Source organism: Notolepis coatsorum (assembly GCF_963971535.1).
Source record: "Notolepis coatsorum genome assembly, chromosome: 3".
Classification (NCBI taxonomy): domain Eukaryota; kingdom Metazoa; phylum Chordata; class Actinopteri; order Aulopiformes; family Paralepididae; genus Notolepis; species Notolepis coatsorum.
Window position 1 is genome coordinate 81,338,562 of NC_140167.1, and position 12,816 is coordinate 81,351,377.

General features: G+C 42.4%; 1 protein-coding gene across 1 annotated transcript in view; it reads left to right on the forward strand.

The window, feature by feature from the left end:
• Positions 1-12,816, forward strand: part of meltf (melanotransferrin) — a 54,044-nt gene that overhangs the window by 32,699 nt on the left and 8,529 nt on the right. Inside the window, exon 9 of the mRNA XM_084311263.1 lies at positions 1-194. This exon is cut by the window's left edge and continues 1 nt beyond it. Within this exon, the coding sequence (XP_084167389.1) occupies positions 1-194 (194 nt within the window). The remainder of the gene's footprint in view (positions 195-12,816) is intronic.

The following is a 12,816-nucleotide window of genomic DNA, read 5'->3' on the forward strand; positions in this document are numbered from 1 at the left end:
TGAGGTTGATGGTTCCATCTACTACGCGGTTGCCGTGGTGAAGAAGAGCAATACTGACATCCATAACCTTGACGACCTGCGTGGCCGTCGGTCCTGCCACACCGGCTTGGGCCGCACCGCCGGCTGGAACGTCCCCATCGCCATGCTGATGGAGAGAGGGCTGATCACACCGCAGCAGTGCCAGATCCCGCAGGGTGAGTCATGAAGTTAGTGTTCCCGGTCACTGATCCAGAGTCAGCTTCAGTCTGTTAGACTGAATACGGTCATGAAGTTAGTGTTCCCGGTCACTGATCCAGAGTCAGCTTCAGTCTGTTAGACTGAATACGGTCATGAAGTTAGTGTTCCCGGTCACTGATCCAGAGTCAGCTTCAGTCTGTTAGACTGAATACGGTCATGAAGTTAGTGTTCCCGGTCACTGATCCAGAGTCAGCTTCAGTCTGTTAGACTGAATACAGTCATGAAGTTAGTGTTCCTGGTCACTGATCCAGAGTCAACTTCAGTCTGTTAGACTGAATACGGTCATGAAGTTAGTGTTCCTGGTCACTGATCCAGAGTCAGCTTCAGTCTGTTAGACTGTTAACCTAAGTGATGTTGTGTTTCTTTTTCAAATGTAGCCAAGAGAAAAGACCCTAACCCTGTCAAAACAGCAGTCAAAGTGTATATTTTCAGCACTACCTTTGTTTACCAATGATTTTAAGTGTTCTTAGCTAAATACGACCTTATAAATATATCTGCGCATTCCATCGTAAACCAGATGATTTAGACATGAGGACATGATGCCGTCATGAAATCGTTGTAGTCCTAAGAAAGAGGAGACCCAGGGCTTTCGATGGACGTGGAAAAAAACTACACTACCCAGCTCACACCAGCCGCAGACATTTGACAAATATTGACGTGAATGTCGTGATTATATCTCACAGGTCGAACAAACCTCAACGTTATTGCCATAACATACAATGTATATTGTTTCTTTACCTTTCTGTGAACATCTAGGAAAAAACTGCGTCGCAATCCGGTAAAGAAAATGGCGGAGCTATGGACATTATACAAAAGTAACTGTACTTACAATAGATTTAATTCACGGTCTTTGCTGCCCTGTCCTGGGCGCGTGGTGGTAATAAATCCAGATTTAACTCTTCCAATGGAAATACGAGATTTGGGCCGATCCATAGATGTATGACTTGGCCATAATAAGGTCAATGTTTTGGTCAATGTTAGCATGGTGTTATTCACCATCAAAGATGAAAAAAAGATAAATTATAATAACAATAATTTATATTCTCCTTTGGATCATTACAATTTACTCAATCATAGTAACAGACACAATATTTCTGACACTGGGAATACATTCCCTGAGGTACATAGATGTCCCTAAATACCAATAACATGCAAATGGACCTTGTAGAAGTGGAGCAATCTTCCATTTACTTGGGTATGTACCTTTAGGCGAATTCTCTGAAAATATGGCATAACAGGTTAACCACGTCCTGTACGTACTGTAACAACTTCCCATCAGGAGGATCTAACTAGGGATGCCCCCTGGACCCCGGTTCTAAACGCGAACCGGTACTAAATTAGAAGAAAACTGATATAACCAGATATGGAACATCTCCAAATCCTGTGCCGCCCGTACCACCTACCCCGTGAGTTTACCGCGGTCATTATATCCGTCGTATATATCCACCCACAGGCAAATACTGGCAAAGCGCTGGTGGAATTACACGACCACCTCAACAAACAACAGATCAAGCACCCGGAAGCCGCGACGATAGTGACTGGTGACTTCAACCAGGCAAATCTGAAAAAAGTGATGCCGACCTTTTTTCAGCACATCGCCTGCTCCACAAGAGGGGGAAACACACTCGACCACTGTTACACCCCGTTCAGAGCTGGCTACAAGGCTGTAGCGGCTCCGCCACTGATGGGTTCTGCAAGCGCGAGCGATCACGACTCCATTTTTTTAATCCCAGCATACAAACAAAGATCGCGTGACGTCGTCGTGTCACGTGAGACAAAAAAGTGGTCTGACGAATCAGAGGCCGCGCTCCGTGATGCGTTCGAGGATACAGACTGGGGCATGTTTAAAGGAAGCGCCAGTGACGTCAGCGAGTACGCTGATACCGTTGTGAGTTACATAACAACAGTGGCAGACGGTATTGTCCTCACAAAGAAGGCGCGGGTTTTCCCAAACCAGAAACCTTGGGTGGACAGCACTATAAAAGCAGCCCTGAACTCACGCACCACAGCTTATAACCTGGGCAGAGAGTCAGGAAATATGGAAGAGTACAAGGCTTCAGTCTACACTCTGCGCAAGGCTGTTAAACTTGCTAAGAGGACATATGCTGAGAAACTGGAGACACAAATGGCACAAAACGACACAAGAGGCTTGTGGAGGGGACTGAAGACAATAACTGACTACAAAGTCAGCGCCCCCTCAATGGGGAGCGATGACGCCTCTCTCGCGGACAAACTCAACTCCTTCTACGCTCGGTTCGGTGTAGACAGTGTCGCCGCTAGCCCTCTGGCTAGTGACGTCACTGGCGCACCGGCTGTTGTGGAGGGGGGGGGGGCAACCGCGGGGGGGCGGGGGCGCTCTCTCGTTGTCGGAACACAGTGTGAGAAGAGCATTTATGCAGGTGAACACCAGGAAGGCTGCGGGCCCAGATGGTATAACAGGACGCATACTTAAGTCCTGTGCAAACCAGCTTGCCCCGGTGTTCACCGCCATATTTAATCAATCCCTGGCGGAGTCAGTAGTCCCTGCCTGCTTCAAGATGTCTACCATCATCCCTGTACCGAAGAAACCCTCCCCAACATGTCCAAATGACTACAGACCGGTGGCACTCACCTCTGTGGTCATGAAATGTTTCGAGAGGCTGGTCAAGGACCACATTTGTGCCTCTCTCCCCAGTGATATGGACCCTATGCAATTTGCATACAGGACAAACAGGTCCACTGACGACGCGGTCTCCCAGGTACTGCACAGCACTCTCTCCCACCTTGACCGTCAGAAGGGGGGCTATGTGAGACTGTTGTTCATTGACTACAGCTCAGCGTTCAACACCATAGTCCCCACCAGACTGGTGGACAAGCTGATCGAGCTAGGTCTGAGCTCCGCCCTGAGCGCCTGGGTACTGGACTTTCTGAGTGAAAGACCCCAGGCGGTCAGGGTGGGGGGTCAGACCTCCAACACCATCACCCTGAGCATCGGGTCCGCCCAGGGATGTGTTCTAAGCCCCCTGCTGTACTCACTCTACACACACGATTGTGTGGCCAAGTTCAGCTCCAACTCCATAGTGAAGTTCGCCGACGACACGGTGGTGGTGGGGCTGATCTCGGACAACGACGAGAAGGCCTACCGAGAGGAGGTTGAGGTACTGGAACGTTGGTGCCAGGACAACAGCCTGCTCCTGAACATTGGTAAAACCAAGGAGCTGATCGTGGATTATAGGAGAGGACAGCAGGAGACACACACACCACTGATGATTAACGGGGCTACCGTGGACAGGGTGAGCAGCTTCAAGTACCTGGGGGTCCACATCTCAGAGGATCTGACATGGTCAACACACATAGACACAGTAGTAAAGAAAGCGAAGCAGCGCCTCTACCACCTGAGACAGTTAAGGAAGTTCAGAGTATCGGGGAAGATACTCCAGTCCTTCTACTCAGGAGCTGTAGAGAGCATCTTGACCGGAAACATCACTGCCTGGTATGGGAACAGCACGGCACAGGACAAGAAGGCCCTACAGAGAGTGGTGCGCTCAGCCGAGCGTACCACGGGTATTGCGCTACCTCCCCTGCAGGCTCTATACAACAAGAGGTGCAAATCCAGAGCCTGCAGGATAATGAAAGACCCCCACCACCCCAATAACAGCCTGTTCCAGCTGCTGAGGTCAGGCAGACGCCTGCGAACCCCAGCTACTAGGACGGAGAGACTTAGGCTAAGCTTCTTCCCCCAGGCCATCAGAGCCTTGAACAATGAACATTGAGAGACACAGAAACTGAACTATCCACACACAAGCACACACAAGCACATACACGACACGCACGCTGAGCACGCTCACACACTAGCAGCCACTTTAACACTCATGCCGCACACACGCACACTTATGGCCAGAGGAAGGGCCACTTTAAATTAGTATAACATCAGGAACAGTGTATTGCACTACTAAAGCTACCTAGCATGTCCTATATGCTCTGTAAATACTATGTACAGATACCGAGATGGCACACCATGTACCTGTTTATTGCACTGTTGTTGTTATTGGATTCTATTAATATGTTGTACCACTGTATTTTTATTGGATTCTATTATATGTTGTACCACTGTATTGCACATCGTCGCGGGCAAGACCAGCCGCATTTCATTGTATACCTGTATGCCGTGACAATTAAAACTCTTGACTTGACTTGTATTAATAAGCTCCGACGTTATCGGTACTGCTATCGATACTCGAGAAATTATTATTATTATGAGTCTTTTTTCGAGGAATTTAAACGTTGCAAACTATCTCTCCTCTCTCTGTCTGCATGAGAAGCGAGCCGCAGCAAGCCATTACACACACTTGTCGCGAGCCGCTCACACTCACACATACACGGGTAGGGAGGTGCCTGTCCGTGGCTAGCTATGTTAGCTACGGAGCTAATAGAGTGTACCATCCAGCAACACTGAAACTGACTAACGTTAACGTTATGCCGAGTTCATACTACACTACACGTATGAACTCCACATAGCGTTAACGTTACTCTGTTTCCATGAAGTGTTTAATTAGCAGCAATCTGTTCTGTCGTTGAAAATTTAACGTTAAGGTAGGTATCCGACGCACTTCCGGCGAGGACAGGAAGCCGTCATGAAATCGTTGTAGTAATTTTGTAGTCTTATTAACTAAAAGATTTTAACTAAATAAAAAGCAGCAGCACTATTGCTGTTTTATAGATGGCCAGGTTAAACACAGGTTTTTTTTTTTAAGAGGGGCGGTTTGATTTGATTGAAGTTTATTTCAAATATGCAACACAACAAACAAATATCAAGTACAGATATAGCCTTAAGCCATTCAAATAATAAATTGTAATTTTTATTTATTTAAATATATTTAAATATTTAAATAATAATCTAAAAGAACCGATAAGAGTATCGATAAAGTACCGAACCGTTAAGCAGTATCGATAAGAGTAGTAGTATCGATAAAATCCTAACGATACCCATCCCTACTTGTAACACACATAATGTATATGGAGGATCTAGGCTTGTAACACACTTAAATATAATATACATGGAGGATCTACGCTTGTAACACATTTAAATATAATATACATGTAGGATCTATAGGCTTGTAACACACTTAAATATAATATACATGGAGGATCTACGCTTGTAATAATAATAATAATAACTTTATTTGTATAGCACTTTTCATACAGAGGTTGCAGTTCAAAGTGCTTCACAACAGTAAAAAATACAGGCATAAGCGAGCATAAAAAGATAGACGGGTAGAATCACAGTGTTTCACATTAGGATCTAGCATCCCAATAGGCTCTCCGCTTACAGTTTTCAGTAACACAAATAGTAAAAATAGTTTAAAATGATTCAGTTTAAAAATAGTCAAAAGATTATAAAATAGAACGGACATAAAAAATACAGGCATGAGCGAGCATAGCAAGATATGGCAAATCACAGTGTTTCACATTAGGATCTAGCATCTTAATAGGCTCTCTATTCAGTAATACTCCTGTAGTTCATGAACAAATAATCACAGTGTTTCACATTTGGATCTAGCAAATAATAAGAATAAAATGATTCAGTTTAAAAATAGTCATAAATAATCCTGTATGCATCGTTGTTTAGTGTGTATGTGTGTTTATTGTGTTGTGTGTGTGTGTGTGTGGTTGTACTTCAGCTACTACTACTCTACAACTACCACTCCAGGACACAGTTAACCTAGATCTACTCTACTCTACAACTACCACTCCAGGACATAGTTAACCTAGATCTACTACTACTACAGCTACTACTACTCTACAACTACCAGGACACAGTTAACCTAGATCTACAACTACAACGCTACAACTACTACTACTCTACCAGGACACAGTTAACCTAGATCTACTACTACTCTACAACTACCAGGACACAGTTAACCTAGATCTACAACTACAACGCTACAACTACTACTACTCTACCAGGACACAGTTAACCTAGATCTACTACTACTCTACAACTACCAGGACACAGTTAACCTAGATCTACAACTACAACGCTACAACTACTACTACTCTACTCCAGGACACAGTTAACCTAGATCTACTCTACAACTACCACTCCAGGACACAGTTAACCTAGATCTACTACTACTCTACCAGGACACAGTTAACCTAGATCTACAACTACAACGCTACTACAACTCGGTGTGTGTGTGTCTGTGTGTGACTGTGTGTGTGTGTGTGTATGTCGGTGTGTGTGTCTGTGTGTGTGTGTGTATGTGTGTATGTCGGTGTGTGTGTGTGTTTGTGTGTGATTGTGTGTGTGTGTGTGTGACTGTGTGTGTGTGACTGTGTGTGTGTGCGTCACAACCCGCAGTGTTTCACATTTGGATCTAGCAATAAATAAGAATAGTTTAAAATGATTCAGTTTAAAAATAGTCATCAGTAAGAAGTAAAAAGTGCAATAACCGACACATGAGTTTGATAGGCAGTGTAAAAGAGTAGGCAGGGTAAGAATAAATACAAGTTGTGTCAGGATATCCCTGATGTTTCCTCTTGCCACTAGGTGGTAGCAGATAACTATCAGTGAAATGCCTGAGCAAAGAGATAGGTTTTAAGCTGTCTTTTAAAGATGTCTAGCGAGTTGGCTTCCCTGATGTTTTGGGGTAGTTTGTTCCATAGTTTTGGGGCATAGTTGATAAAGGCTGCATTACCGATCCTCTTTTGACTGCTTCTGGGAGCCTCTAGTAGTCCAGCAGCTGATGATCGCAGTGTTCTTGCTGGTGTGTAATTTATTAGAGTGTTGGCGATGTAGCTAGGTCCCTGTCCATTTAGAGCTTTGTATGTAAGGAGAAGGACCTTAAAGTCAATTCTAAATGTTACGGGAAGCCAGTGTAAAGCGGCTAGGACTGGACTAATGTGCTCTCTCCTTTTGGTTCTAGTTAGCAGTCGGGCTGCAGAGTTTTGGATTAGCTGAAGCCTCTCTGTGGTTTTCTTGGGGAGACCTGTGAAAAGTGCATTACAGTAGTCTAACCGGCTAGATATGAATGCATGAATTAGCTTCTCAGCATCGTTCTGATTAATAAATGGTCGTACTTTTGCTATATTTCTGAGATGGAAGAACGATGTTTTCGTCACTTTGCTAATATGAGAATTGAAGTTCAGTTCTGAATCTATGATAACCCCAAGACTAGTGACCTCAGATTTGATCCAAGGGGTTAGTCCCCCCAGGTTCTTTATTAATGTTTCTTTTTTAGTTTTGGAGCCGATAATTAGAATTTCAGTTTTGTTCTCGTTTAGTTTCAGGAAGTTCTTACTCATCCATTTATTTATTGACAGTAAGCAGTCTGTAATGGAGCTAATCGCTGTATCATTTGGTTCAGCAGATATGTACAGTTGTGTATCATCCGCATAGCTATGGAAATCTACATTATGTTCTCTGATGATATCACCCAGCGGTAACATGTAAAGGGAGAAGAGTAAAGGACCTAAGCAACTCCCTTGTGCAACTCCATAGTTGTTGTCGTATATATCAGACATGTGATCTCCTAGTTTAACATAGAATTTCCTCCCTCTGATGTATGTTTTAAACCAGCCCAGCACATGGTCTGAGAAACCGACATGGTTTTCAAGACGATCGATTAGAATATCATGATCGATTGTATCAAATGCTGCACTGAGATCCAACAGGATAAGGATGGAAATCTTATTCTCGTCAGAGTTTAGTCTGAGGTCACTGATTATTTTGGTGAGGGCAGTTTCAGTGCTATGATATTTTCTGAATCCTGACTGAAATTCTTCTAAGATGTTGTTTTCTTCAAGAAAGGAATTTATTTGAACTGAAACTATCTTTTCAAGTACTTTACTAATGAATGGTAGGTTGGATATTGGACGATAATTTGCCATTTCATTACTATCCAAGTTAGGTTTTTTTAGTAATGGCTTTACAACTGCTGTTTTAAAGGCATCCGGGAAAATACCAGTCCTAAGGGAAGTGTTTATGATATCTAGCACAGGGCTTGAAACACTATTAAATACCCGTTTGAAGAAAGCTGTAGGTATAGGGTCAATGTCTGAGGTGGAGGAGTTACATTCTGAGACAGTTTTGCAGAGTACATCTAATGTGATGCATGTGAAACTTCTCATGGTTACATTGCACGGTTTGCCGCAATCAACTTTATTTCCATCATGAGTAATGCTGGCCCTGATCAAGGTTATTTTGTTGTTAAAGAATAGTGCAAGTTCTTCACACTTAACCGTTGATGACTGAGGAGGTGTAGGGGCAGTGTTGAGTAGTACATTAATAGTGGAAAAGAGGATTCTGGAGTTTCCAGCATTTTCTGTAATGATTTTAGAGAAGTAATCTTTCCTTGCTAAGCGGATGGTTTTATTATAAGCAGTTAAAGCATCTTTGTATATATCACAGCATATGGTGGTTTTTGTTTTTCTCCATTTTCGCTCCGCTGCACGACATTTCCTTTTTTCTTTGTTGACCGTATTATAGTTTAACCAGGGCGAGGCTCTAGTTTTCTTCTTTTTCGTTTTTAATGGGGCGACAGAATTTAATATAGATGACATTGCATCATTGAGATTTTCTACCATTTCATTTAGAGAGCTGTCATGATTGTGTGGTTCATGTAGTCTGATAAGATCAATGAACTTTGATTCAGCTTTGTCGTTTAGGAGCCTCTTTTTAACTATGATTTCTTTTTTTGTTTTAGTAAGGGTTATTTGAGTATCAAAAAATATACAGTGATGGTCGGAGAGAGGTAATTCAGTTATTGAGATATTTGTTATGCTTAGCCCAGTTGTTGTTATAACTAAGTCTAGTGTATTCCCAAGCCGGTGAGTTGCATTTGTTATATGCTGTATTAGGTCAAAGCTATCCAGTAGATTTTTTAGTTCCATAGTTTTGGAGTCTGTTTTCTTATTAAAATGGATGTTCAGGTCTCCATTTAGGATCACCTTATCATATCCGGTAACACATAGTGAGATCAGTTCAGAGAGCTCCTGTATAAATATTGGTGAGTGTCTAGGCGGGCGGTATATTGTGACAATAATAGTTGATTCTGTTTTTAGTTCAATGGCAAGATATTCCATTGACATGAACTCGCCTAGTTCTGTGATTCTAAACAAGAGTTTTGAGGAGAAGATTGCTGCAACTCCTCCGCCCCTTTTATTTTTTCTGGGTATTTGAAAAAAGTTATAGTCTGGTGGACAAGCTTCTATCATTATTGATGTAGCTGTGTCATTATTTAGCCATGTCTCTACTAGGCAGATGCAATCTAAGTTATTTTCTTTAATCAGATAATTTACTAAGAATGTTTTATTATTCAGTGATCTGACATTTAGGAAAGCTAATTTTATTTGTTGGACTTCTTTAGAGGAGGTCTGCTTTGGTTTGACCGTGATGGCCCTGAGGTTAATAGCAGGTAAACGCATTGGTGGCGTATATTTTTCACCATGCCATTGGCTAGTTATGATTACTTGTATGTTTTTAGAGATGGCATGGTAATTGTGCTATACTGTACCGTACTGACTGCACTGTGCTTTCGGGGACATTTGATCAGACAAGATGGCCTTGTGTGATATGGGGACGGGGGACGGGGATGGGACGTCTTGTGCTGTACTTCGTGGTGAGATTGTGTCCTTCATGACTATCTCTCGTGCTGGTGTGAGCTTAATATTCTTGGAGGCCATCAAGGCATGACGCATGTTTGCTGATAGGAGCTTTGAACCTAAGCGATTTGGGAAAAAGCCATTTCTTTGAAAACGTTCTGGGTTATTCCAGAAAACATTGAAGTTGTCAATGAATTTCAGGCCGTGTACGAGACATGCAGCCCCTAACCATGAATTAAAATTTAGGAGTCGACTGAATGCTTCCTGTCCTCTGCGAAAGCATGCAATTGGTCCACTGATGGACACATCAGTGTTTGTGTACACAGACTGATGTTTGTCTAGTGTGTTCATTAAACGTGTGAAATCGTCTTTCAAAGTCTCTGTGCCAGTCTTCTTTCGCAGGATGTCAAACGATCCAGAGTGAATGACAATTTTTGTTATTCCTGGTCTGATTAGTGTTGGAAGTTTTTCGGCTAGCTCTTTCACAGTTGTATTGTCTAGACAGATATTTTCTGTGTTTGCCATCTCCACATACCTTGTTATGGAATCTCCAATCAGTATGCAGTCTATTTTCTGTGTGAGGTTAGCATTTTTCTTTCCAACAGTTTTGGGGCCGTTTGTTTTTGGGCTAGGCCTAGTCTGCTGGTTCTTTCCACAGTCCTGTGGCCTTGGTGGAGCCTCGTTAGCCTTCATGTTAACGCTGGTCCCGTACCTTCGGCGTTGGCTACCGCGACGTTCTCGGCGCATGATAGTCTCTTCGCTGTTAGCCGTTCGCTCGGTCTGGGTCGTGTTTGCCAGCCGTGTCGCTAGTGGCTCTGTTTTCCTCGTCGTCTCGTCGTTAGCGTGTGCTTCGTTAGCATTAGCGTGAGCTCCGGCATGCCAGCTGTTTGCTTCGCTAGTGTTAGCGTGAGCTCCGGTATTCTTGCTATTAGCGTCGTTGGCGTGAGCTCCGTTACGCTCGCTGTTTTCTTCGTTAGCGTTGTTAGCTACGCTTCTATGTCTCTTTGCCTTGGGTGTTGATATGCGTGTTTCCGAGAGTAGGTTGAAACTATTTCCTGGCGGTACCGGGGGTGAGGTCCTGGATCGTTTATTTCTCCTTTTATCCTTGTCGGTGATCCACTGCTTTGGTCTAGCTCCTTGGTTGTGCCAAGGACCGTCTTTTGGGTGGTGCTGTTCTGTAGTTACTAGCAAAGGCCAGTTCTCAATCATGGTATTGTTGGCTATATTTGTAGTAGCTTCATAAAGAGAGTCAATGAGTTGCTCATCCTGCTGTATTTGGTACAGGGTAGAAACCCGAGCCTCCAGCTCTACAATCCTCTTTCTCATCTCCAAGCAATTAGTACATTCTGTGGGAGAGCCGAGTCCCGGCATCTTCCTTTATTTCTTTTCAGGTTAGGCTAAGCTGAAGCTAAGCTAGGTACTTAGCTGGTGGTGGTGGTGGTGGTGATGATGATGATGATGGTGGTGGTGGTGGTGATGGTGGTGGTGGTGGTGGTGATGGTGGCACGGGGCAGTTCCGTTGCCCTGGAGCTGTGCTATTACTCACACTGTCGTCTTCCGTCTCGTTAAAACTCAAAATAACAAGGAAAACCTTCCTCGTCTTTCATAAATATCCTTGCCTTCCGACATAGTCCTTGTCAGTGTGTAGCTGATAAGACGGCTCGCTATTCCTCCCACGGAGAATCTTGCTACTCCTTTCGACTGTGGTAAAAAATCTGAATAGATAAGAAGATTCACAGTTCTGGAGAAGTACCATAGGAATTGGGAGTTAACGTACAGAGTAATTAAAGTTGAAAGGGCTGTAAGAAATCATTATAATAGCGATAGGCAAAAGCAGCGGAGCGGAGCGACAGTAAAAGCAGCTTGCTTTGCTGAAGCAGGAAGTAGAAGTATTGCTTGTAACACATTTAGCTTGTAACACATTTAAATATAATATACATGTAGGATCTATAGGCTTGTAACACACTTAAATATAATGTACATTGAGGATCTAGGCTTGTAACACTTAAATATAATATACATGGAGGATCTAGGCTTGTAACACTTAAATATAATATACATGGAGGATCTAGGCTTGTAACACTTAAATATAATATACATGGAGGATCTAGGCTTGTAACACTTAAATATAATATACCGGTACATTGAGGATCTGGGATTCAAAGGTTTCACAATAAGAAAAATCTGCATATCATATATGGAAGATCTGGCATACAACGGGTTAAAAAGCAAAACATTCATTATTGTCAGAAGTAGGGATGTCCGATATTATCGGCCTACCGATATTATCGGTCGATATTGGCATTAAAATGTGATATCGAAAATTCTAATTTTTTATTTTATTTTTTACATTTCTATAACCTTTATTTACCCAGGCAAGCAAGTAAGAACAAATTCTGATTTTATTTATTGTCAAAAGTATGCATAATGTTATGTTAATTCCACAACAAGACATATGTAATGTTAATTACCTGAAATTATTCCGTTTTTTGGGGGGGGAAACCCTGCATATATCGGTATCGGTTGATATCGGTATCTGAAATAAAGAGTTGGACAATATCGGTATATCGGTATCGGTAAAAAAGCCAATATCGAGCATCCCTAGTCAGAAGTAAATAATACTTCTCAACCATTATATCATTCATTATTACTGTAAAGAGCTCTCTTCTCAACCATTATATGATCATTCATTATTATTGTTACAGTAATAATGAATGATCATATAATGGTTGAGAAGAGAGCTCTTTACAGTGTAAAGAGCTCTCTTCTCAACCATTATATAGTTCATTATTACTGTAAAGACCTCTCTTCTTAACCATTATATCATTCATTATTACTGGAAATAATACTTCTCAACCATTATATCATTCATTATTACTGTAAAGAGCTCTCTTCTTAACCATTATTACTGTAAAGAGCTCTCTTCTTAGCCATTATATTGTTCATTATTACTGTAAATAATGCTTCTCAACCATTATATCATTCATTATTACTGTA